A 26,998-nucleotide genomic window follows, 5' to 3' on the forward strand; every position below is an offset into this window, starting at 1 on the left:
TGTAGAGATAGGAAAGCGGAGAGTGACCCGTGGCCTTTGAGTGGGTGTATATAGATACACACATGTATCTATATAGGTATAGATAGATATGGGTATGTATATATATGTGTGTATACGGATATAGATATCTGTGTGTGTGTCTATATAGATACATACTTCACACGTGTATCTATATATAGACATACACGTATAATGTATATACACACAATATATATGTATGTGTTTGGTGTATACCTATATCTATATAGACACACACACAGATATCTCTATCTGTATACACACACACACATATATACACAGTACACACATACATATATACCCGCTCCGCTCTGGACCCACAACAAACTCCAACTCCCAGAATGCCATAGCCTTGAGCCAAAAAAGAGTTAAAGCGGTACCAAACCGGGTTATTTCTCCAGTGTGGCTGCAGCCACAGTCAGTGCGCTTTGACATCGCACTGATTGCCATGGCTGCCTCCTGTGGGGTTCTGGGGTCTGTAGTCGGCTGAGGCACCAGGAGAACTCTCAGGAAGCTGCCATAGCAGCCAAAGCCGACTCACTGGGGCACAGCTGTGGTCCAAGACACACTGCAGAAACAATCCACTTTGACGTCGCTTTGACTGGCCTGGCTCAGTGGCAGGGCATCCTGGGAACTGTAGTTTTGTGAGACATTGAGCCTTCTCTGTCAGAGAGAGAAAGAGAGCGCTCTGGTGTCACAATGAACTACAGTTCCCAGGATTCCTTAGCACTGAGCCAGGGCAGTCAAGGCGGTCTCAAACGGGATGGTTTCTGCAAAAGGGCTCCCTGTGGGAAAGGCCAGGGGAGGAGAAGATCAAAACTTCATAACTGGCTCCTCTGTTCCCCCAGTACTAGTTGTGGTGGTGTTTTGCCCACAGTAAACATGGCGTCAGAAACCACCCGGATATCCGGTCTGAGTGTGAAGGGGGGAAGGCCCTTCAATCCTGGATCAGTAGCGCCACCCTCTGGCTGCCTGCTGGAAAATGACCCTAAACTGAAATCAGGGTCGTCCTTTAAAACAAGGGACTGAGTATCTGCTCCTTTAATGCAAGCTTTTGAGACTTTGGCTGCATCCACACTGCAGAGATAATCCACTTTGACGCCGCTTTAACTGCCATGGCTCCATGCTGTGGAATCCTGGGAAGGGTAGTTTTGTGAGGCATTTAACCTTCTCTGTCAGAGAGCTCTGGTGCCACAAGAAGCTGCAGTTTCCAGGATAACACAGCATGGAGCCATGGCAGTTAAAGTGGTCTCAAATTGGGTTATTTCTGCAGTGCGGATGCCACCTTAATGAAAGATAGAAGAACAATGTGAGGGGGGAAATGGGACAGTTGCTAGAAGTTTGATATTCAGGTATACAGCATATAGTTTGATACTTGTTTTGTGATAGTAGCACAAAAAGTTAGACATATAGAAACAGATACAGATCATATAAGGTGGCAAAATACATTATGAAGTGGAAAGATGCACAAGGTTATACGTAATTTCATTAAACTGTAGGATTCGATGTTTAAAGATTACAGTATATTGAAGATTGAAGGACTGGAAAAAATATAGCGGGAAAACATGACTGGTGGAGAATTAAGGATGTTACAGAATGATAAAAATTATACAGTATTTGTTAGGATAAAAGATGGTAAACAAATATGTTCATATTGTTTATATATGGAAAACAAAAATTAATAAAAAAGAAGTTTTCATAGACTTGAGCTCCTTTAATGGTTGCTGTTGTTGTGCAAACTCCTTCTTTTGAACAACCTTTAAAGGAACAGGAGCCCCTTCCCTAGTTGCAGAGAACTTAATGGGATTTACTTCTGTGCTGTTCAAACCTTGTACTCCTTGGTCTCCACAGGGATTTGGTTCCAGAAATACAAATACACAATACCAAAAGCTGTGGATACCAAAATCCGTAGATGCTCAAGTCCCATTAAATACGATGGTGTAGTAAAATGGTGCCCTTAATATAAAATGGAAAATCAAGCTTTGCTTTTTGGAATATTTTCAAGCCGTGGATGGTTGAATCTGTGGATAAGGAATTGGTGGATATGGCGGGCCAAGTCTATTAATTAAATCATATTATACTGAAATTTAGGATCTAAATCAGCTGGCTTTTATATAAAGAAACTTCATTTCTACCTCAGTTCTTTGTCCCAACTTGTGATTGCCATGACCCCATAGCTAATGTGTCAATACCTTCTTTATGTCTCAGAATTGTGAATTTAGGATTGCTACTGTTTTACATTGTATAAATACCCCAAAGGCACCAGATCCCATCTGATTTTGGAAGCTAAACAGGGCCAGCCTTGCTCAGTACCTGGATGGAGGAACGGCTAACAAATAGCTGTGGGCTATATTTCAAAGGAAGGAAATGGCAGCACCACCTCTGAGTATTCCTAACCTAAGAAAACCCTATGAAATTCATGGAATCGCCATAAGTAGAGAAGCCATTTGAAGCCACACAGACATACACTGTTGTACATACTATGTATTTTGGCATTTGAACAACCAAGAAGTTTGTTTATTTTTAAGCTCTTGGAAAAATCTTGGCGGCTCCTTGGGTAATATTCATGCATATTTAATGGATGGGAGTTGAAAGCAGTGCTAGATGGTGACTCCAGTGTTGTTATTATTGTTGTGTGCCTTCCAGTCATTTCCAGCTTATGGCAACCCTAAGGCAAACATATCATGGAGTTTTATTGGCAAAAGTTGTTTAGAGGAGGTTTGCGATTGCCTTCACTTGAGGCTGAGAGCATGTGACTTGGCCAAGGTCACCCATGGCTGAGCAGGAAATCGAACCCAGGTCTCCAGACTCAAAAGTCAAACCAATATGCCACGCTGGCTCTCAGGTGGCTCCACTGTCAGGCAGACAATCCACTCCAGGTTGTAGTCTGAATTTTAAAAAGTACTGAACCTGTTTCAGGACCTTGGACATATTTAGTCTAAAGCTTGGATTCCCTACTGTACAAATGGAAGTCATCAGTAGGCACTGTTTATGGCACAACCCCATGTCCACGGGGGGTCCATTCCCATGGTTACTGTGGATAAGTAAAACTGTGGTTAACAGCAAACACTGTACTGTATTTCCAGCAGAAGTTCAACGTCAATGTTACATTTGAGGACCTCCAGATGCCTAGATGGACCTTTTTTCCAGACGCAGGTAAGTGAAACTACAGTTACTGGTCCCTTAGATACAGGGGTTGTGCTGTAAAAGCAAATAGGTCTGATGGTGGAATGGAGTTAAAATTTCACTGGGCTCTTGTATTTTGGATCCTAGCTTTTGATCCAGAGTTGTGAATGCTTTAAAAATGCAATGGGGTTTTCTATTTTTTTAAAAAATGAATTTTGAAAATGGTAATGCTAAAATATTGTAAATCGTGGCTACCTACCTCTTCAGTGTGTATTGCCTTTGTACAGTCAGTCCTCTGTAGCCATGGATTCCTTATCCATGGATTCAACCATCCACAGCTTGATTTTTTTTTTAATCCAAAAAGCAAACTTTGATTTTGTCATTTTATATAAGGGGCACCATTTTACTGCACCACTGTATATAATGGGACTTGAGCATCCCTAGATTTTAGTATCCACAGGAGGTCCTGGAACCAAACCGCACCTGATATCAAGGGCCCACAGTACTATTTTTAACCTTGCTATTTGTACTGATCTTACATCAATGGGCCAAATTCAGACCTGACTATCATTAGTGACCCTTCAAGTGGCATCACTAGGGTGGGTGTCACCCCAATGTGGCTTGTGATGTCTGCATCCCTTGGTGGCCAGAAAGTGGCGGGGCAGTCATGGAAATGAGGGAGAGCCCACACGCACACATACAATGCAACTCAATCCCCCTTCCCACAATGCTCAGCTTCCCCATGCACAAGAACACATGCTGGATTTCAGGGAAGCCACTGCCCCCCAAACACCCCCCCCCCCCACATTCTTGGCTTGTAGGAATACTACTACTGACCAGGTGCCACCATTGGGGATACAGGGCTGGCCCAGCCAGGGCAAAGAGGCACAGTGGATCCACAGGCACAGTGGATCCTGCTCATCTTCCTCCTCCCAAGCAAGGGCAGTTGCAGTGGGAGGCAGTGGGACAAAGGGAGTGGAGGCCAGTACAGAAGGGCCTCAGGACTCACTGCCAGCCCCACCAACCAGGACAAGGTCTCCATGGGGCGCCAGGGACAACACCAGCATTAATACCTCCCAGGTGGTGTCATCCCCTCTGATAGTTGCTACCCAGTGTGCACCCCCTCCCCACACCCCCTAGTGACGCCACTGTGACCCTTACTAAAACTTTACTGGTTTGTGTCCTAAAGCAAGACACAGATGAGGGATAGATTGGGACCTTTGATATTTATGTTAAAACAAACCAAAACACTGAAGCCCTCTCTCAACTCAGAACGTTTGAAGTGGGTTCCCCTTATGCAGGTACTGGAGAAAGAGACATGAAGCCCTCCTCCCCCGTTGAAAGATGGCATACTGCTGTATTATTCCTTTCCCCTTCTCTCAACTTTCCAGCAGTATTTGAAAATGTATAAATCAAATTTGAGAATACACTTTTCCTTGAATGAATGAAGTATAAACCGGCATACAATTGGTGATTGTTCAGCTTACTACAGAAAACCATTTTGTCAGGCCTACATGGTAGGATGTACAACAGTGTGATTTGACAGCAATAGATCCTTTTTAAAAAAGTAATCTCAAGTTTTTCCCCCCAAAATGCTTCTTCACACTCATCATCACATTTGAGCAGGCCGCCAACAACCTTCTCTATCAGCTTTGCAGCCCATTGTTAGTGAAATTATGTAGTGAAATCAGAACACTGGATGCCGATATCATTTGACATACATTTTAACTAGGTATAAAACTGAAACAATTCCACACAAGTGATTTATGAGCTGTGAATAAAGAAACTTTTTTTAGAGTAGAGGAATCTGATCCAAAGCTTTTGAAACTACTTGCATGTATTCTTCTCCAGTTGAATACCACCAAGCTAGCAGGAGCTTAAGTGAACTCAGTGCTATGTACAGTATAAATAATCCTCATATTTTGAGCTGCAAGCATCATGACCAGCTGATATTTTCTTTCCTCAGGACCAGCTGTTCCCTAGGAGTGTCTGGCTGGAGCCATATGATCTTATCAACATATTTCAGAGCCGTACCTAAACACTGACAAAGCCTCTTGTGCAGCTATGACTGTCATAGAGGAAAATCGTCCGTTCGCCCAACAGCTATCCAATGTTTACTTTACTATACTTTCACTTTTCTGCTTTAAGCTTTTTGTGAAAATCAGCCTTGCGATACTCAGCCATTTCTATATCGTCAAAGGGAACCGTAAAGAGGCAGCAAGAATAGCTGCTGAGTTTTATGGAATTCCTCAAGCCCAAGGTATGTTCCTGTTTACTTTTATGACTATTGTAATTTGTTGCCATTAACTCTAGAGCTGTTTTTATTAAGCAAATTATGTCTGTGACTTTAAATACTCCCCATGCTATTTTATTAGACAAATTTTACTACTTTACGTATATATTGAATAACATGTTCCTTTGTCATGCCCTATCCTACTAAATACTTGTTAAGCATACTCTATTGAAGGTCAATACGCAATGAGTAAACTGTGAAAATTCATTTATGTTTGTTCTTGAATTTTTTTAAAAAAACCTCTCAGAAGGAGAAAGTTGTTTAAAATGTATTTAGAGTACAGTACTAGTTATCTGGACACATTCATACTGTATTACCATAGTGTATGGAACCTTGTGCTAATTTCTAATACAGTTTCACATATACCCTTTAGGTACCCTTGTTTACAAAGGTCGTTTGTACCATAAAAGTGTGACTAGCTTCTAATGCAAACCTGTTCAGAAGTAACAAGAAGCAGTTCTTAACAACTTTGAAGATAGGAGGACAGTCTTTTTTTTTTTTTTTTTGGTTTAGTTTGAAAATGCTCAACACTCATTTTATGAAGATATGATATTTTACATACAAATCATATTTTTAATTTTTTTTACACACAATATAACTGTAAGGAAGAAATACACATTGCTTGCTTTGATCCTTCTAGTCCAACAACTGACTCCTGAATTAGGATGTAAAGAATATAATACTTTCTTGTCTTTGGTGAGAAAGAATGTTTTAGTGATATATCAAGTTCATGTTAAGAACATGATCTCTTGATATTTTTTAGGGGGAAAAATGCAAAAAAGATTGGTTTTCTTTGCAAAACTCTGTCTATTGTACAGAGGAGGGGATTGCACAAAATTCTTATGTGCCTTTGCACAAGATTCTGATGTCTTTTGAATAAAATACATTTTCCACATAAAAAAGAGGGGGTTTTGGTGTGTTTACAGTATTCTCATAAAATGTCTAAAATGCAAAAAGTCATATCTACAAAATCTCCAGGGGGTGGGAAATGGAAACATTTTAAATACTTTATTTTCATTTATAGAGATGGGAAAAAAGCAAAGGTTTACATAAGCATGATATTACATTTACATTCCTACTTCTGAGTAAAATCCAACTGAAATCTATAGTTTTTATCTTAATGGAAATACAGTTACAATAATGGGCTTAAATTTTGATTCTCTTCTTTTATTAACCGAAAAGGAGTGAGCTGAAACTGTCAGGATCTGCCTCACGGAGAGAGAATATCAGCTGTCATATCCAACACCTCCTAGGGTTTGTTCTCCATCGATACTTGGGAATCCCCCTTACCTTTTAAAAGAATGGAAAAAAAATACAAACAAACCTGAATCTAAAAGAAAAGTAGGATGTTAGTTTAATTTATACATATTAGCAACGATAATAAACTGTCATTAAACTTTATATTTTTCTCAAATGGAATCAGTGTTTGGATAAAAGAAAGGGAACGTTTTATTTTTTTAAAATATTTCTATCACATATATATCATGATAACACTAACCTGAATCATCAGCAATTATGTCAGCACATCCAGATGATATCTTAATCAGAACAAAGTCATATACTTGTTCTAATACTTTATTTCCATATAAGGCAAGCTTCTTTTGGTAAATTTCTAGCTTAGAATAAAAACATTGGACCCTTCCTGGAAAAAGCTTGCCAACTCTAAAAGTCACAGTAGGAGCTGCTCTGGATTGAAACTTTAAAATTATGAATGTTAAAATCTCAAAGTACTGGAGAAGAATGAATGAACTAAAATTTTGATCACTTTTGTCTTCTTTGGACACATGGGTAAGTATGAACAGATACATGTGTAATAGTAGAGGCATTTGTGCCAGCATATTCTGTTCTGCATATCCCACATTATATGAATTGTTTGGAATGCATTTTAACAACAAGGAACTTATTTATGAGGTAGGGAGCTTTCCATAATGTACTCTTGTGCTTGAGCCGCCTTGGGTCCCTTCTGGAAGAAAGGTGGCATACAAATGAAATAAATAAATAAATAAATAAATAAATAAATAAATAAATAATAGTTTGATTCACCAAAATATTTAATATCAGAGTGAGACACCTGCTCCATCTGAATGATGCTGCAGTAACTGGGACCCCCAGGCGTGCAATCCACAGTCCCATGAAGAAGCTTTAGTCACTAGGAGGAAAGAGGCAGCTCTGTAATTCTGTTCTTTGAACTACTCACAGTTGGCTTCAGGCTGGATTAACTACAGCCCTATGCATTAAACATGCAGGGATAGCTGTTTTGGCCATTTAATGAATACAAACAAAAATCAATCAGTGATACCCTTACTGGCCAACCAAAATGCACAATATACTTGTTGCAAGCTTTCGAAGCTCCATGAGCTTCTTCATCAGGCAAGATTTTACAAACCTAATGGGAGAAAAAAATGCCCTATGCTTTAGTTAGGGAAATTTGCCACCTATTGACTGAAGATAGCACTGCAAGTTTCAGATACACAGGTATACTAAAATTGATCCATTTTAAGTCAAACAATCCTCAGTGCCTCCCCCATCCCTGGGACCTTATTGTCTCAGATTTTAAGGTTTGGCTTCCAAGAACTTTAAGCTTTTGACACACACACACTTTTATTATTATGGATTACATTGCTTGAAAGTTAAATGAAAATATTTTATATGAATGTGCCAATGCTGCTCACATTAGAACATATGTTATTTGCATAGAGAGGAAATAAAGCTTTTATTGCACAACTGATGGTCTTTTACAACAGTAATAGTCTCTATATTAAGATGTGGAACATGACTGGGATGCATTTTTATGTGAGTATTTTCCAGTTGGCCTAACTTAGACTAGCTGTAAAGTATCTTTCAGGCTAGTGCCTGTCTATTCCCAAAATGAAATAACAACTGTTTTTACAGTGCAGTCATCTACATTCCTATTCATTGAGTGGCGAAAGATAAAATCCATTGAATTCAATAGGAATTGGCTCTGAAATGCATAGGATTGTACTTTGTCACCTTTCTCTTTTAGCATTAATAGCTCATGATCTGCTGGAAATTATTTAGTAACTCATATTTCTAGATGTGTTATTTGAAGAGATTTACTGCATTCATACAGTTATGACTGATAAGTAATGTTTTCCTACCACTCTGTTTAACAATGGCAACTGATAATGTCACTCAACAACAGTTGTTGGGAGAAGGAAAATAGCACAAGATGTTTTCCCAGGTCACATTCCAGATAGATCATAGTTCTATTAATAAAGACCATATAGACAGAGCCTAGCTTTCTAGGTACAATAGAGTTCTAAGTGGTCATGAGAGAAATGTGGCATGCCACCAGAATGAAGCGTTTCTTCCCCCCCCCCCCCCAAAAAAAATCCCCTTAAGCTATGTTGTAAACCATTGAGCAATGAGAGCTGTGAGCTTGGTTTTCATTTTGGTTTTTTTTTAATATTGCTGGATGATTAATGAGGGAGGAAGCTGTTTTTGACCTAAGGGGAAAATTACTTCTGGACAAGCACATTGCGGAGCACATGACCACTCTCAGTACTAGCATGTGGCCTTGATGTGCTTTCCTAGATCCCATTCATACACATAAGTATTCCATACATATATACACACACGCCCTTGCCACTCTTTGCCTTTCAGGGAGTGGAATATGTCATCTCAGAAGATGGCAGAGTCTTCTTTGTTGGAGGTTTTTAAACAGAAGTTGGATGTCCATCTGTCAGGCCTGCCTTAGCTGTGAATTCCATGCATCGGGAGGGATGCAGACTAGACTTTTGTGCCCCCTTCAAGCTTAGAGTCTGTGATTTTAAGTCAATTCCCAAACAAGCCAGTTCCTCAAGGAAGGCTCTTTGAGGCATTGGCCCAGTCAGAAGCTGGCTTTTCCTTTCTTTTATCTTTTCCAAGAGCCTGTACAGACAGGCCAAAATAAAGCAGCTTCAGGTCACTTTGGACTAGGTATGCTGTTTAAATTATGCATGCGTCCTAAGAGGCCAGAGGCCACGCCAAAGCCACACTCCGGTCCTATGGATTGGAGCGCAGTTTTGGCACAGCTTCTGGCCTCTTAAGATGTGTTTGTCATTTAAACATCATACCTCCAAAGTGATCTGAAGCAGCTTTATTTTGGCTTGTCTGTTCAGGCCCCAAGTGCAGAAGGTAAGGTGAGAGTAAAGTCCTGAGCTGGGGTTGAGAAGCCCTTAAGGCAATGACTCACTTTGCAGCTACTTTCATTTCACCTTTGCTTTCCCACTCAGGAAAGGTGCAGAATGTGCAAAATTAACTGAATTAGGATCTCAAACAACTGTCCCACAAAACTGGAGCTTAGTCAGGAGTTACACTCCCACCTTTCCTCCCTTCTCTGAGTGTGAGGGAGGAGGCTTCTGAAGGGAGAGACTTCATGACCACAAGAAAGCCTGGAAGCTTGAATTTGATCCCTGTCCTGAAGGTTTTCCATCTGTGCAGAAATCTGTTGCACTGTTTCTTGTACTATATAACGAGTCAGTTGTATTCATAGAAATGATACCAGGCTACTATTTTGCATTTTTGGAGTGGCTTTTCCTGCTTTTAAACTACATTTGTTTGCTGGTCTGTTTCAGTATAAAAATGAAGGGGGTGCATATAGACCAGGAGTGGGCAAGGTGTGCCCTGTGGGCTGCATGTGACTCCCAGGTCATTTTTGTGGCCCACAGGACCCTCTAGATTTCAAAAATTATATATATATATATATATATATATATATATATATATATATATATATATGCGCGCGAGTGTGTTTTTTAAAAGTCTGCATTATTTTCATCAGAATTCCTCCAAATGATTGTAGCAGGTATAGAGGGCATTTGCACCATGTTTGGAGGCACCTTGGGCCTCCTGGGATAAAAAAAAATACCCCTATTTTTATGAAATTTTTCTAAAACATTTTTTGCCCCTCATTGCTCCAAAATGTCTACTAGTGGGCATGAAGTGCATTTCCTGCACATTTTGAGCCTCTTCAACCTAATTTAAGCCCAAGAGAGGACTTTTTTGAAACCCAAAATATAGTAAAAATGTGCCCATACCCACTAGAGACATTTAGGGGCAATTGTTGCCCTCCCAGATCTCCTAGGAGACTAATGCAGCCCCCTAGCCTTCCACAGTTCCCTTCCCCTGGTGTAGAAGAAGTCTACTAGCACCTTTTAAACTAACTGAAGTATTTTAGCATGAACATGTGTGGACTTCAAATCTCTTCTTCAAATGTATTGATGGAGTACAGTATTCAAGTATTAGGTATTTAAGCATACCTATCTAGTTATGGGAGAGGGCCAAAGCATTATGGGATATGGAAATATTCAGTTCTGATGCTGGTCATAGACGTTCAAAGGATTGTATAAGGTGTAAAGTATTCATGCATAGCTCTTGACTCTTTTCCTTGCTCTGACTCACCCAGTCTTTTCTTTGGATTGGCTTCCAAAGTAAATGCATGTAAGCCAATGGTGGTGTCAAGGACTGTCACCACTTGAAAGCCAACAGTCTAGTAGATAGGAGGGCACTAGAGATGAAGCCTGACATGGTCAGAGTCCCATTTTTAGGGATTGTAGGTGAAGATGCACACATTGGCAGAAAACATGGGGGGAAATACTATGTCCATTTAAGGCAGGGGTGAAAGTCGTGCAGCCAACCACAGTTGGACTGTGGTTCTTAGCATTCTTCACTATTGGCTATCTTATCTATGGTTACTGAGAATCTGAGGTCAGCAGTTTCCACATGGTTCCTATACCAATCTAAAGCACTGAAGTGCATGTTATTAGGTGTATAAACATACACGTGTTCTTGTGCATGTACATACAAACATGCATTTATATCTGCAAGTGCCCCTTCAACAGTACAAGTATATCTGAGTTATGTGCAGAGCAGTTCCTAGCAGGAATTGTTTTTGTTGTTGATGTTCTTGTTGTTGTTGATGTTAGTCTTACCAGTCTCTCCTGAAGGCTCGAGGTGGGGTACAACATAGATTAAAACACATAAAACCATTTAAACAAAGCAAGTTAAAACCATCAGCTAGAAGTGAATTCACAGACATAATATGTGTAAAACTTTCTTCGCTGCACATATTGCCACCCCATAGGAAGAACAATGTTTCCTGTATCATGTCTTGACATATAAAAGTCAAATTTTCTTCTATCTATGCTCTAGTAGTTGTTGTCCTTCCTGTTTCAGCTCCCTGAGAGTCTCTGTATACCAAGGAGCCTGGTTAATAATGGATCGTAAAGGAAGTTTGGCAGCAACCATGTCAACAGCCTTGTTTAGATTTTGATTCCACTTCTTGACCAGGGCTTTAACAGGATCATTGTAATACCAGCCATAAAACTCTCTATGGCCTCCTGGAATCTCTAGGAATCCATTAGCCTTCTAGAGCAGACTATTTTAATAGTTCCTCCATCCTCCAAGAACAAATTGTAGCTGATACAACCTGACCAGAAAATGATTGGTCCATAACTCAGAGGTACTGGAGACTTCCACCCACAGATCCATATGTTCCAAACTGAAAACCACATCAAGAGTGTGATCGGCTGAACATGTAGATTCTGAAGAGGCTAACTGGGGAAGGCCCATGTTTGTCAAACTCCCAAGCTGTACCTAACAACCTGGCCTATAATGGTATGTTGAAGTAGTCCAGAAGCAAAAGTCTGGGAAACTTCAGCAACAACTCCAAGACCAGTTCTGTGAGCTTGGCCAGGGAGTCTGATAGGCAGCGGGATAGATGGTACGCTAACAGAATTTCCAGTCTATCCCTGGTTTCAGACTCGGGTATACACGCTTGATGTGGCTCAGCAATAGCAAGTATGTTTCTATATCGCTCATCAGTGCACTTAACCACTCCCTAAGCGGTTTACAACGTGTAAGCTAATTGCCCCCAACAAGCTGAGTACTCATTTTTGCAACCTACGGGAAGATGTAAGGCTAAGTCAACCCTGAGCCCCTGGCTGTTATTAAACTCACAACCTTGTAGTTTGTGAGTGAATGGTTGCAGTAGAGTAATTTAACCACTGTGCCACCAGGGCTCAGCTCCCTAATAGTAATCTGGTTAGGTTACGATTGGCTATAGATCACAGCTACCCCATCCCTCCTTCCACTTTCCCCCACCCGCTTGCTAACAGAGACCTGAGCACATCCCCCAGCTATCATCCTCCAGTCAAGTTTCTGGGGGAAGATCCCACCATGAATGGAAATTGCAAGACATTCAACCTGCCATGTCCAATCAAAGGCCCCATTAGTGGCCGTGAGGCTTGAGAAGAGAGGCTAACAAGGACACAGACGTAAAGGTTTAAGATAGGTGATTTGCCTAACAGACATAAAAATTTAGCACCCCATCTTAATATATCATATAACTCTCTGTGTACACTGACCTCTATTTACAAACATAAATGTTTAAGCTTCCTTTCCTAAATGGAAACCTGTATAAATGTGTTGGTACCTGCAGAAGCTTAAGTTAGTTAAACAAAACCACAAGATAAGTACCTCTTTTATTAGGCATTTCACTGCTGTAACAAGATCGGCGCTCCAGTTAATTTGTGCTGTAACTTTATCCTGGATTAGTCTCTTCTGTTTGCTTGTTCATGCAGATTTGCTTCCAGCGTTAGAGCACGGTTATTTTGTGCCATGGCTAAAGGATAGTTACTCTGGTTTACTGAAATTGACTGTTTATGCTCCCTTTTGAGTCAGCATATGCCTAATTAGTTCATTGGCTCTTCTGAAAAAATCATTGTTCCTTATGACTGGTCCAGCAGCTATATTTCCAGCAAACATTGATTGTTTGAATTTTGTAATTAAAAAATTGCAGCACTCTTTTAATACTATATCAGCATTTCAGCAGTATCTTAAATACATTGCATATTGCAAACATTAGCTTCCCTCTTAAATCCCGTGTCCATTGCAAATATTAATTAATGCAGCCATGATTTTCTATAGCTTTTAATTTGCAAAATGCTACCAAATTATTATTATGTTTGTCTTCACCAAATCCCTTAGTGTTAGCTTCCCATTATTCCCTTTTTTATTATTAGAGAACTGACATGAGGCAATTCTATCTGTCTTGAATAACTTTAAGCAAAAACCAAACCCTGTCTTCCATTTTACTTGATGTAAACAGACCCAGGTTGCAGCTAAGCTGATTCTTTCTTGTTTTATAAATAGAACAAGCCAATGCAATCCTTTCCTTCTCTCGCTCTAGCTGACAGTCCTGCTACTAAATGTTGCTGAATGGGCTTCAATGTACTGCAATAGCTATTCTGCAGGAAGCTGTCCTACAGCAAGTACAACCATACCCTTTGTGAGAAAATGTCAAGGAGAATAGAAAGTATTTTGTGGATCTTCCTCAGGGAAGAGCATCTGCATTACTAATACACAGATCTTGGCAGGAGGGGGAAAATCTGTTAAAATTATGTCCACAAATACTGCTGCTGTGAGAAACTGCACTAAACAGAATCTCTCCAAGAGAAGCCTAGAATTCATAGGGGAATGTCCTCCGAAACGAAAAGCTAGCTGGGGTATTCTCACCAGCCAAGGTTAGTAAAGCAACCATTTAACTGACTGACAGGGCACCGGAATTTGCTAATGTAACAAGTTTTACAGCACCCATTGAAAATGATGTATGCTGTTTTTTTAAAAAATTGAAGCTTTAAGTGTAAATAATATCCATCTACAGTATTGTGTTACATGGGAAGTGTGTGTGTGCATGCACATGTTTCTAGTTCTGCCTTAATATAAAACCATCCTCAAATGAGTTCTGCTTTTGCAAATGTTGAAGCCATGTTATATATAAAGCAAAGCAAATGGCAATGTTACTAAGGACCAAGGATTGTTTACAGAGTAGAAGGGGTGGAGCAACCTTTTATGCAAATATACAAGTGGATGTAAACAAGCCAGGGGAACCTTTAAATGATGTAAACACTTCGGAAAGAAAGATGAATATAGATTCTGTTTTTCTGGCTTCAGAAATACTGTGAATCAGACAAATTATGCTTGATTCCAACATATACAATTAACAATCCAGTGCTACTGTCTTTTATATGTTACCCAAAACCTGTTAACAGGTCTCCTCCATCTGGTCATCCAATTATTTCCGGGTCATAAAAATTATCCAACTATATAGAATCCATTTCTTAGACTTGTTCCTGTGCTAGGGCTGAGATTCTCCTTTTAAAACAACAGCAACAACAATGGCATGTGTGAAGGCTCCATATCTAGATTTCAAACAGATGCTCCAAATTTGGTGAAAATTTATCCAACCATTTTCATGTAATGCAGTAATAAATGTTCAAAGAAAGAGAGAAAGGGTGCACCTACACTGTAGAAATAATCTAGTTTGACACTACTTTAAGTTTGCTGGTGCCTCACAAAATTACACATTTCAAGGATTCTGTAGGACAGAACCCTGGTAGTTAAAATGGTGGTAAACTATATTTCTACAGTGTAGATGTACCCCAAAACTTAAATTCTTTTTGTATGGTTCCAGGAATAGTGTGGATACCGAAATCCATGGATGTTCAGGTCCCATTATATACAATAAAATGTAAAATAGTGTCTCTTATATAAAATGGCAAAATCAAGACTTGCTTTTTCTGGGGGGGATTTGGTAATATTATCAAGCTATGTATGGTTGAGTCCATGGATATGGAAGCTAACTGTAAAAGAAAAGCCATTTCAGGCATGAAGCAGATCACAGTGGAGTAGACTTCAAAAGGTAAATTGCATCCAGGGTTCCAGATGCACAGGTATTTTGGGGTGTGTGTGAAGGGGCCAGAGGGTTTCACATGTGGTCTATGGGCACCCTAAACACATGGGCTAAATATGGCCCATACTTGGGCTATATTATATTCGAGGCATCACTGGAGGGGTGCAGGAGGTGTGGGCTGCATTGAGTGACATCCTAAGGTGACACAACTGCTCCCCAAAGGTCTGCCTTTTGGCAGAAATGAGTTGTGGTGTTCACCAACATCCCTTTAAAACCCTGGAGCTCAGTGGAAGAAAAGGGGTGGGAAAAGGAGAGGCCTCATTCTTTTAAAATTTTCTTTAAAACATTACATTTTACCAAATTTTCACTTCAACCACATGACATTATGTACATGTAAATACCTTTCCTCTGTGCTTATGATATTGTAATTTAAAGGTAAGGATTCTGTATAGTGTAATGTGGGAGTTGGTCGATGAGTGGGGGTGACACTATAAATTATTGTACTGGGTGAAGCCAATCTTAGTGATGCCACTGATTATACCCACTAAGTTTTAATCATAATCTTGCAGTACTTCACAGAATAGATTAGATTTATACTTCTGGTGAAATGGGGAGGAATAATTCAGAGAGTTCATTAAATCAATTTAAATAGGGATTGTTGTGTATGTCTTTGGCTATTGAGTATATTATAACCATTCCATTTTGTTACAACGTGCCCTGTGGATCTTTGAAGGAAATTAGATTAGGTATAGATGAAAACTTGATTAGGTATTGATTTTAATAGAATTGCTTTTGTATGAGTTCATGGACTGACTGTGGGAAAGTTCATAGTTCACAAAACTATGTGAGTTTTGTTGTTTATAGATAATGTGAGCTCTCATGGTATTTTCAACTCATGGAATCCTTAAGGCAAAACTATCACAGGGTTTTTTCCAGCAAGATTTGTTCAGAGCGTGTTTGTCATTGCCTCTGAGGCTGAGAGAGTGTAACTTGCCCAAGATCACCCAGTAGGTTTACATGGCTGAATGGGGATTGAAACACTGCCATGACTCAGTGTTATGGAATTCTGAGAACTATCGTTTGGTGAAACATTTAACCTTCTCTATGAGATACCTCTGGTGCCACAATCAACTACAGTTCCCAGAATTCCATAGCATTGAGTCGTGGCAGTTAAAGTGGGATCAAACTGGATTATTGCAGAATCAACCTGAGATGAACAATTGATTTTTTTACCATGTTTGGCAAATCAGTACTGCTCTTTATCTTAGGCCTGGGACAGGCCACCACACAAGGGTGGCCTGCCGGCAGCCTATTTTCCTCCAGAGGGATGCCATAGCCACCACCAAACCGCACTGCGTCCCTCTGGAGTAAAAAGAACCTGGAAAAAACGGGTTCTTTTTCTGTCGTTGGGCAGACATCACGAGTGCGCCAATGGCGACACTGCCATTAGTCTGCCGCCGTACAATGCTGTGCTGGGGTTAGGGACCATGCAGTTGCTGCAAGGTCCCTAACCCAAGGATTGGCAGCGCTTTGGGACCGTCTGTCCCACGTCTTAATTGCATTTTCTTATTTTCAGAAAGAGTCATCCTATGCTTTCATGGTCTGACCCTATAATAATTTTTATTACACTTTAGACCCGTAAAAAGGATCTCTGGTGTTCATTACATTTGCTCTCTCCCTAAAAAAAATTGGAGGCAGGTTACTCATCTTTTTGTACAAATGAGAAACTGAAGTTAAGAATCTCCCCCCAAATCATCCAACAAATGCACAGCAAATGACTGACTTTAATCCAGAGCTCAGCCCAAATGGCTGTTTATTGTTTATTTAAAAATTCTAATTATTTCTTAAACTATGCATTATTGCTTCTAGTATTCCTGCTGAGCACCTAAAGTCAAGACTTCTGTTTACTGCAGAAAACGTGGAGGTGATAGTTCATATTATAATGAGTACAGAGCTCTTTCTAAAAATGGCTGAAGTCTATTCACAGGCATCAGTTAAAGGGGACAGGTTTGGTTTTTTAAAAAATTAAAATGAGCAGGATTTATAACTGCAATTGGCTGGAAACCCCATGGGGAGATGGAGATTTAGGTACTGTATGTGATTTTTAAATTATTCCTTGTTCTTGCCTGCTTATTGTAGTGTTTTAAGTTTTTCTGTGCCGTATTGACAGAGCTGCAGGCTCTGTTCCTAGTACGCTAGCTACCAGATGGCCTGGAATGAATGCAGTGTCTAAATATAGTCACTTGTGCTTTCTGATTCAGTCGGAGAGAAAAGAACTACAAGCGAGGAATAGATTGATATTTTTAATAGAGGATATTCTTTTTTCAGACTATTTTAAGGTGTTATTTAATAGATCCAGGATGGTTTGGAATCTAGTTTTATTTCCATTACAATTACTGGCAAAGCTTCCATACACCTTGGGAAGAATACAATGACCCCCTTGCAAAAGTGCAATAATTTTGTAAAAATTAATACACCCGGAGTATAGTACTACTACCACAACTCTGCCAACAATTAACAATTATTCAGTACCTGTAATGACAAACTGCTGAGTTCCACCATCATACATGAAAACAGTCCCTGGTTATTGCTAGTTACTTGTCCCTGAGAAATTACAACCCCAGTTTCCCAGCTGGTACACATATTTTGTCAGGGATGCTGCACTGTAGAGTCTGCTTTCTGCAGATGTTTGGACTAGATCAGGCATTGGGAAACTGTGAACCACCAGATGTTGCTCTGCAGCTGCCAACATCTGCCACCACTGGCAAGGCTGGCAGGAATTGCAGGCTAACAGCACCTGGAGGAGTTGTAGTCTAACAATAGTTGCCTACCCTTGGACTAAATGATCACTGACTTTCCTTCCAACTCAATCATTGTGTATGCAAGTATTTTATTTTATTTTAGGCATTTGCTTATTGTCTTTAAGCCAACCAGGGCCCCCAATGAATAAAAACATTTAAAAGAGTAAATACAAAAACACTTCTTTATAAGTAGTTCTAAAAACATAAGGAATTATTTTTTTAAAAAAAACAGCCAGAGAATCCTAATTTTAAGGACCAAAGGCCAAGTGAAATTTCATATATATCATTTAAGAGTAGTATATACATTAATGTAGACAGAGGCTTAGTGCAAGCCTTGGATTGTTTTGGCACCAGGAGAGAAGCAAATGCCATGCCACTGCAGTAATATTTGCAGGTATCTTTTGAAGTTGCAAAAGTGAAGACATGAATAGGTATCACATGAATACATATCTTATGTAACATAGATGAAGATTAGCATGATTGTCAGGAAGTAAAATGACAGCATTGACGAGAATCTCAGTTGCAGTGAAATCTGTAATTTTGGTATCAGTTCAGAGAACTTCAAAAATGTTAATAAGTTACTTTATATGCTTGGTGTCCTTTCCCAATGTGGTTGGCAGCAAAACAAATTGGCAGGAAAAAACAAATTGGCAGGAAAGAGTGTTGAATTCTCTGCAGTGAGGATGCATCGTTGTAAAACAGCAGCCACTAATTTTCGAAGCTGTTTCTGGTACACAAGAATTAGCTGCAAGTAAAACATTTTTCTTAATTCACAACTGACTTTTAAAAACATTGCTTCAGATTTTTAAAGCTCCCTGACCTCCATCAAATGTTAAAACTGGTTTTGGGAGAAATCTCTAACTCAGTTGCTCCAGAGGAATCCTTATTAGTCCAATCAATGGACAGTCACTAGAGTTCTCAGGCCTCTGAATCTGAGCCTGTGTTGTCCTGAATGCTTTTTGCACACCTGTCTTGCCTCTGAAGTTCCCATAGGGATCTTGTCTAGTCCCTGTGAAAAGAGAATGCTAGACTAGGTAGCCCTTTGGTTTGATCCAGCAGGTCTGGCAACATGTTTTTAGGTTAACTTCTTATTTAAATGAAGTTAACTCACCTTATTTAAAAGGTGAAAGGTTGTTACTGAAGGCTTCCAGGAGAGGTAATTCACTTCTTTCTAGCCAGTAGAAAGGAGTCTTGTGCTGCTGCTATACTGGAGAATTAATGTAGTTTGACACTGTTTTAACATTCATGGCTCCATCCCATGGACTCCTGGGATTTGTAGTTTGTTATGGCATTAGAACACTCTGATAGAGATGGCTAAATATCTAACAAAACTACAAATCCCCGAATTAACCTAAATTAATTCTGTAATGCAGATGCAGCTCTCAAGGGAAGAATGGGCCACAAAAACAGCTTGAGGGATTGCCCTCCCCACCATAAAAAATTGCCTGGAAACTCCAGACATTGCCATATTTTTCGGTATTAACAATTTAGTGTACACCAGGAGATGAAATGTATACTTAATAAGAACAATGTAGACTTTTTTTTAAAAAAAAAAAAACTTTATTATTTTTATATGTACTTTTTCATCAATTCTTTTATATTAATGGGAAAATGTTCATGTCGTTTAAACTATATGGTTGCATTGTTCTACAGGTTCTTGGGCAGATCGTTCACCGTTGCATGAAGCAGCAAGTCAAGGACGCCTCCTTTCTCTAAAAACCTTAATTGCACAGGTAAAAAAAAACCCTACTTTAAGCATGGTCGTCCCATCCCATCCTTCACTTGTATCCAGTGTTAACATGAAAATGACATTCTGGCATCATTTTTATTCATCATTTCTTCAGACATCTTTGGGATAATAACTGCATACAGCACTAACTCTTTTAAAAACGTTTCCTAGAATGTTTTGCAGGTATTTAGAAAAGCAAGTGTATTATCTGAACATATTTTTTGGCCACACCAAAATATTAATGCTTATAAAGATCAACACATTTTTAATAAAGATTAACAAACAATTTATATGGCATCTTTTCATAGCAAACAAACAAAAACCCAAATATGCTAGAAACATTTAGAAAGACCCTTGTTCAGTTTTGGGTTTGGGGGAGACTTAAATTATGGGGCTTGTCATAGGTCTAAAACTGCATTTCATAAATGTTTACTGCATTTATTACAGTTTGGGTAGCTGAGAATCTGGACCATGTTTTTATTGTTAAAGTAGACAAAAATATAAATATTATTGGAAAACATCTGAAAAAATTAATACATTAAAGAAACAAAGTATACTACAGTTCACAGAATCACCAAGTTGTTCTGTAATACTCCACTGATAAATTATCCACTGTAGAAATCAATGTTCTAAGTGGCATAAAAGGAGAATGTTTTACAAAACAGAAAGCATCCTGCCAGGACTCCAAAGGAATTCCATCATGAGAAAGTTCCCAGCTTGTTAACATTTCCCACTAATTTATATCTTGTTCTCTCTGTCTATACTGAGATTACTGGAGCTTAAATGCTGCTCTTTCCAAAGTTTATCTCTCACTTTGAGAACATTTTAGCATGTGTTTTCATAGTTCCAAATATAGCCAAAAGTATGACATGTGGGAAAAGACCACCATTTTGCTTTCCTGGAAACAGTTTACTTAAAGAAGATAGTGGCAGCCAGTAGCCGCTATATCAATGATATGGTAGTTCTACTCTAGGCTTTATTCTGCATTTTAAAAGAACAATCCAAAAGGCTGGACTTATCTGGGAAATAGGGTTCAGCACCATGGACAACTCCTTTATTTTTTTAAAGGCAAGAATATAACCCAGAGGGTTATATGTAGATGCTGACATGGATCCAGAGCTACCATTATGAGTATAGATCTCCTGGTGTAAAAAAGCAAAGAGGACTGGTAACATCCAATAGAACTAAGTCTCAGGGTGTTGAAAAAGATTATTTTATTCTTCCAATTAGCCCAATGCATTTCAGCCTTGTAATATTTATTTGCCTTCTTCAAGGTCTGCAGAAGCCTCAGAAGAAGGTCATTAATTATTACAGGGCTGAAATGTGTTGAACTAATTGCAAGAATAAAATAATATTTTTCTGTGTCCTGAGACTTTGTTGATTCTCTACACCTTCTCTTGGTGTAAAACAACAATGCTAAAAACAGAAACACAGTAGTTTCAAACGGGGCTGTAAAATCTAACACTCACTGATGATGAGCTATTCTAGGTTTACAAGGTTTTATTCAGTAGCGTTGATTTCAAATGACAATTAAACATGCTTGTTACATATTCCATAAAAATGTGTGTTTCTGTAATTGTTAGACAAAGCAGATTTCTAACTAAGAGGCTGAATAGCTTTAACGAATATCTATTTATTTCTTCTATTGCATTTAGGGATATAATGTAGATGCTCTAACCATTGATCAAGTTACTCCATTGCATGAAGCATGCCTAGGAGATCATGTGGGATGTGCTAGACTCCTTCTTGAAGCAGGAGCAAATGTAAGTATAATTTTATCTCATACCACAAGTTGAATTGTGTCTGGAAAACACTAAGGAGTCAATAGATATTTGGGATCCCTGGTGTAACATGTTACCACTAATTTATATGTTAGAAGACTGCTGTTGCTCTTATGGGTCTTCAGGTAAATTCTGACTTATGATGACCCTGTCATAGGGTTTTATTGGCAAAAATTATTCAAAAGAGGTTCACCATTGCACTTCTTTAATGCTAGGGGAGCATGACTTGCCCAAGATCATCTAGAGGTATCTGTGGCTAAGTGAGGATTCAAACCCTGATCTTCTGGAGTTTTAATCTGACACCCAAACCACTGGCTCAAATGACATTTTACAACAATAATTAGGGGAGAACTTGGAAATAATTCATTGAAAATTAATATATTACCCAAATTTGCAAAAATGTTCAACAGTTCTTTCATTGTTTAAATGCCAACAGCATTATTTTTGAGTAAGTATTAATATGTCTTTTTTTAAACTATAATTTCTTATTCATCATTTCTAGGAAATTTAATGTAATGATATAACAGAATAATTAAGAGATTGATTTTATTGCTTCTTGAGTTTTTTAACAACTTAATTTTAACAAATTAGCACTAATGCTAAGATTTCCAAACTCTGAATTAGAGTAACTTATTCAATTTACTTAAGAAAAATGTATAAACCATCTTTTAAGGCAAACCTTTCCAGTTGTACAATATGTTAAATCCTAAACATGAAGAATAATAAAGCAACGATAAATCCAGAATTAAAAGTTGATATAAGGAGGTTTAACTAGAGTTTAGATTAGTGCACAATCTGTATAGTTTCCACATTCAGTGTGTTAAGCGCCTGTGTTACTTGAATCAAGATGATACACAAGTTCCTGCCCTACTTCATTCTATCTGTTTCCATCTTCTGCACAATATCAGGGGGTGTTTATCCCTAAGATTTTGCCCATGATTTTTCTTGGCACATACTGTACGTGGATTTATTAATGCAGTGGTGCTGGTAGCTCTTTGCTGCAAGCCATTTTGGCAGAGCTTCCATTTTTGCACTGCATTTTCTGAGTAACAGAGGCTTTTAAAAGAGAGATAAGAACAGGGTAAGATCTTAAACACTTTCCATGTATTTGACATGTAAAGTATTTTGTTCCTACTCATAGGTGAATGCTACAACAATTGATGGAATGACACCCCTGTTCAATGCATGCTCAAGAGGAAGTGCTTCTTGTGTAGAGCTTCTGTTGGCATATGGGGCCAAAGCTCAGTGGGAGACATGTCTTCCTTCTCCAACTCATGAAGCAGCTGGCAGAGGTATGAACAGAATGGACCAAGAATTGTATCAAGCATTGGAAATGTCTCCTTTTCCCATCCCTTATTCCTTGTGTGTCATATCTTAAATCTGAGGGAACAGACTGTCATACTACAAAGATTGTAAATTGCTTTGGAAGCCTTTTTTTGGCAAAATGTGGGATAAATGGTTTAAATAAATGTCATGTCCAGTTTGGAAAATTCATCACATTTTATTTTGGCTAGGCCATAGTGATTGTCTGGAACTGCTGATCTCTTGGGGCATAGACGTTGACCAAGATATCCCTCACCTTGGAACCCCACTATACGTGGCCTGTATTTCACAGCAGAAACAATGTGTCCGCAAGCTTCTCCATTCAGGTATGTACAGTTAAATGTTTCCTATTCAGTTACTTTGCTAACTTTTTAAACGGAATTAGCCTTTCACTGTAATAACCTTGACACTACAGTATGTTGCTGATCACTTTATTTGCTCAGCCCAGTATCCAAGATGTTTTACCATTAGTGTTGTTTATTCCCTAAAATCTCCCAGTTTTCTTATCTTTCTTTTAACGCATCTGGCCCATATCTGAAGTGGGTTTTTTAAAATTTTAATTTTATTTATATCTGCTGTTTTCCTAGCATAAGACCACAGTGGCTTACAATAATTTAAAACAAAATTCAGCTAAAAAAATTGCAAAAGTTAAAAAAAACCATGAAATTGTATTGAAAATCACATGATTAAAAACAGATTGAGACATATTTAAAGCATAATTTAAAAGATGAATGGTAAACAGCTCACTACTTTCAAACATCCTTCTGCTGCACGATTTAAGAATCAAAAGCATGCCTAAATAAAAAGATCTTTGCCTGCTAGAAGAAAACAGGCAAAGATGGGGCCAATTGGCTTCCCATGGAAGAGATTTTCACAGCCTGAGAGCAGCCACTAAAAAGACTCTCTTGTGTGTCTTCAACAAATGTGAGATTGAGAAAAAGTCATCCCCTGAAGATCTTAAAACTCAGCCTGACTCATATAGGGAGATGACAGTCTTTTAAGTAGGCTGTGACAATTTAAGAGGCATTCTCTCCCCTACCTTTTTTTTATTACAATCTATAGGTGCAAATGTACATAAAGGAAAATTTTTGGAAACTCCATTACATGCTGCTGCAAAGCAGTCCAATGCAGAAATAATAAACATGCTTCTTGACTTCGGAGCCAATATAAATGCCAAAAATACAGAGTTTGAACGACCACTAGATGTAGCTCCTCCCAGCAGCTTGGCAGAAAGAGTGCTGCTTCTGCATGAAGGTAAAAATTATGTCTGTGTGTGTATAACTGTATATGTATGTATGTGCCTTCAAGTCACCTGTTGACTTACAGCGATCCCATGAATTTCATAGCCTCCTCAAAGCTTTCTGATGAATGACCACTCTAGCATTTCCATTTGTAGGGCAAACCAATGTGTTTATGGACTCTATCAGACTGGCAGAAAAGACGGGAGCACAGCGGTATGCTCCCATCAATATCGAGCAATAACGCAAAGGTTATCACATGATGTTGTGCAATATTGCTATTATCGTACAATTATCCCATAAATAAAGAGGCATTCTAGTGCCACTTTTTATTCACAGGAAGATCCTGTGAATAAAAAGCAGTGCTAGAATGGCTTTTTCTTCACAGGATAATCGCACAATAATCACAACATTGTGTGATATTCTTCGCATTATTACATGATATTGACAGGAGCTTACCTCTATACTCCTGTCTTTTTTGCCAGTCTGATAAAGTTCTCCCTTTCTCTGTGTCATCTGTCCTCCATTATTACCCATTTCCAATAGTGTTCTGGCTGAATTTTCACAGATGGATTTCATAGGTGATTACTTAACTCAGTTCCTCAATACTTTTCACAGAAAATGGTTATAAAATCGGGGGGAAGGCAGTCTTGGAAAAAATGGAAAGCACATTAAATAGGAATATATGTATGTCCAGCTGAAATGTTTGTGTATGTACATGTGCCATCCAGTCACCTGCCAACTAACAGTGACCTCATGAATGTCATATGGTTTTCTCAGGTAAGGAATACTCAGAGGTGGTTTTGCCAGTTCCTTCGTCTGAAATATAACCTACAACACCTGGTATTTGTTGTTGGTCTCCCATCCATGTACTAACTAGGGCTGACCTTGCTTAGCTTACAAGGTCAGACAGGATCTTTTGCCTTTAGATATTTTGGTCTTTATTTAAATTAAAAAAAAAAAACTATTAGCAAAATATCCATTTGAGTATACCAGAGACAACTGTAACTTTATAAAAGATACTTTGCAAATTCCTGACAATATTGAATTTCCACTTTATATCCACTTGCAGCTACTCCGTGTTCTCTTTGCCAACTGTGCCGGCTACGTATCCGAAACTACATAGGAAGAGCCAGATTGCATCTTGTATCACAACTCCAGTTGCCCACCATATTGAAAGACTTCTTACAATATAGATAATTTGGTGACTAGCTTTTCTGTTACTTGAAGAGGAAGTATTTAACTTTATGTTTCACATGAGAAATTGTTAGGATGAGAAAGGGGAATGTGTGTCTAAACTAACATTTATATACTAACATATATCTAACAACTGAAATCCTGATCCAACAGTATTTAGGATCCTCAAGCAATCCAGCATCAAGGTGCTAATATAATTAACAGAAATCATTCATACCCTAGAAGCATGTTACACGCTTCACTGTGCAGTTGTGGTCTCTTCTCCAGCTATTGTATGTTGTTGGACTGCAAAATCCACCATTGTAACCCGCCTTGATCTCTGGAAAGGCGGGCTAGAAATAAAGCTTTTATTATTATTATTATTATTATTGTTACTGAAGGCAGAATAACATTTTCCTAGCAGGGCCATACTGTGAAAAAATACCATTTGCTAATGTTTGCAATACTTCTCCCTCATCCACTCCCTGTAGAAATTAGCAGAACTGGGGGAAAATCTTGCTTGCTCTTTCTGAACAAGAACATCTTGGTATAGTGAAGATTTTATTCATTTAAATGCTGTTGCACCACTCAAAATCTGTTCCCTTCCTTGTTCGCTATTGCAGAAAAAAAATCAAAAGCCCTGTAGTTATCAAGAGCAACAGATTTTTAGTGGACTCATGACTGGAGCTGAATAGTGTTAATTATATATCCAGCATTGAAATTCTCAGTGTTGTGCTAGTAACACTGTACCATAGGTGAGAGAGAACATGTTGAAAGCTTGGGTCTGTACAAAATATTTTGTTCTCTGACATTTTAATTATTGTTTGGTATTGTTATATTCTGGTTCAGGATGTCTGTTATGTATGCATCTAGAAATGTGATGTCTCTAATATATACATATAAAAACTTAAAGGCAATATAAATAAGTGTGTCATTTTTCTTTTTGTCTTGTCTGCTTAAGCAGGTAATAAAGCAGAGGCTGTGAATTTCTCTTCTCCCATGCTTAGTCAGCTACTCATTGTAACAGAGGTGCCCAGAGGCAATCTGATCTAGCGCTAACAGTCCAATCCTATGCATTCTTATTTAGACACAAGATACACCAAGTTTGGTGTATCTTCATAAGTCATAACTCGTTCAACATAAGTCATTCTGGACCAGCACATCTCACGCATCATTCAGGTACCTTGTTTATAAAGAAAAGCAACCTGATGATGGAGGTACCATTTCCTTAGCAGTTAAGCACCTGTTTATATGGATCGTTACATTAGTACTGGACAATGTCAATTTTGTTTTGATCTTACCTATTATGACTACAAATAACCAACCATGATCTGCACTCTCCCTGTGGACACAAATACAGATGTATAAAAACACACCACTGAGAAATGCTGTGTCCAAGTATCTTTACATTGTTTCACAACGCAAGAAAATAGACTTAATTAATGATGATTTACTCTTATACATCCTAACTAGGAAGATTCGGGGTGATGCACAAGGATTTCCATTTCCCCCTCACCATAGTGAGGTAGATTAGGTACAGAGAGCACATAATCAGTAGTTATGCACTGAGGTTCATGGTTGTATATAAAACTGAGATAACTCTTATTTGATGGTTTTTCTTCAAAACTACAGATTCTAGAAAAGCAGTAGACACAGCCACCTAATAGTACAGTTGGCCCTCCACATTTGCGACTTTGACTTTTGCAGATTTGATTGTTTACGCATTAGATTAATATGTTCTTTCTGGGAATCCTTAGGTTACCCAGTGCAAGTTTCACTGAAAGTTTCACTGAAAGGTCTAGAGATTCCTAGAGAGGAC

The 26,998-nt window shown here is 38.7% G+C and overlaps 1 protein-coding gene across 5 annotated transcripts; it reads left to right on the top strand.

The window, feature by feature from the left end:
- Nucleotides 1-74: 74 nt before the first annotated feature.
- ASB5 (ankyrin repeat and SOCS box containing 5) lies at nucleotides 75-26,106 on the top strand. Of its 5 annotated transcripts, XM_089525436.1 has the most exons (9): nucleotides 75-92; nucleotides 3,105-3,174; nucleotides 5,111-5,404; nucleotides 19,586-19,665; nucleotides 21,317-21,424; nucleotides 22,584-22,734; nucleotides 22,957-23,091; nucleotides 23,828-24,019; nucleotides 25,076-26,106. In XM_089525436.1, exons 3-9 carry the CDS (start codon nucleotides 5,209-5,211, stop codon nucleotides 25,201-25,203), a joined length of 990 nt encoding a protein of 329 aa, XP_089381562.1. In that variant the 5' UTR covers nucleotides 75-92; nucleotides 3,105-3,174; nucleotides 5,111-5,208; the 3' UTR covers nucleotides 25,204-26,106. The 5 variants fall into 5 exon arrangements, with proteins under 5 accessions (XP_089381562.1, XP_089381561.1, XP_089381563.1 ...); XM_089525435.1 differs by lacking the exon at nucleotides 75-92 and having other exon boundaries at nucleotides 2,250-3,174; XM_089525437.1 differs by lacking the exons at nucleotides 75-92; nucleotides 3,105-3,174; nucleotides 5,111-5,404 and adding an exon at nucleotides 13,637-13,962.
- Nucleotides 26,107-26,998: the final 892 nt, after the last annotated feature.

This window comes from Sceloporus occidentalis, unplaced genomic scaffold (assembly GCF_023333645.1).
Source record: "Sceloporus occidentalis isolate IW3139 unplaced genomic scaffold, rSceOcc1.0.p SCAF_5, whole genome shotgun sequence".
In the NCBI taxonomy this organism is placed as follows: Eukaryota; Metazoa; Chordata; class Lepidosauria; order Squamata; family Phrynosomatidae; genus Sceloporus; species Sceloporus occidentalis.

Coding starts and splice junctions, on each gene's coding strand:
- ASB5 (XM_089525436.1), top strand. CDS start 5,209: ATGACTGTCATAGAGGAAAATCGTCCGTTCGCCCAACAGCTATCCAAT. Junction 22,735..22,956: donor TCATGAAGCAGCTGGCAGAG/GTATGAACAGAA, acceptor TATTTTGGCTAG/GCCATAGTGATTGTCTGGAA. Junction 23,092..23,827: donor CCGCAAGCTTCTCCATTCAG/GTATGTACAGTT, acceptor TACAATCTATAG/GTGCAAATGTACATAAAGGA.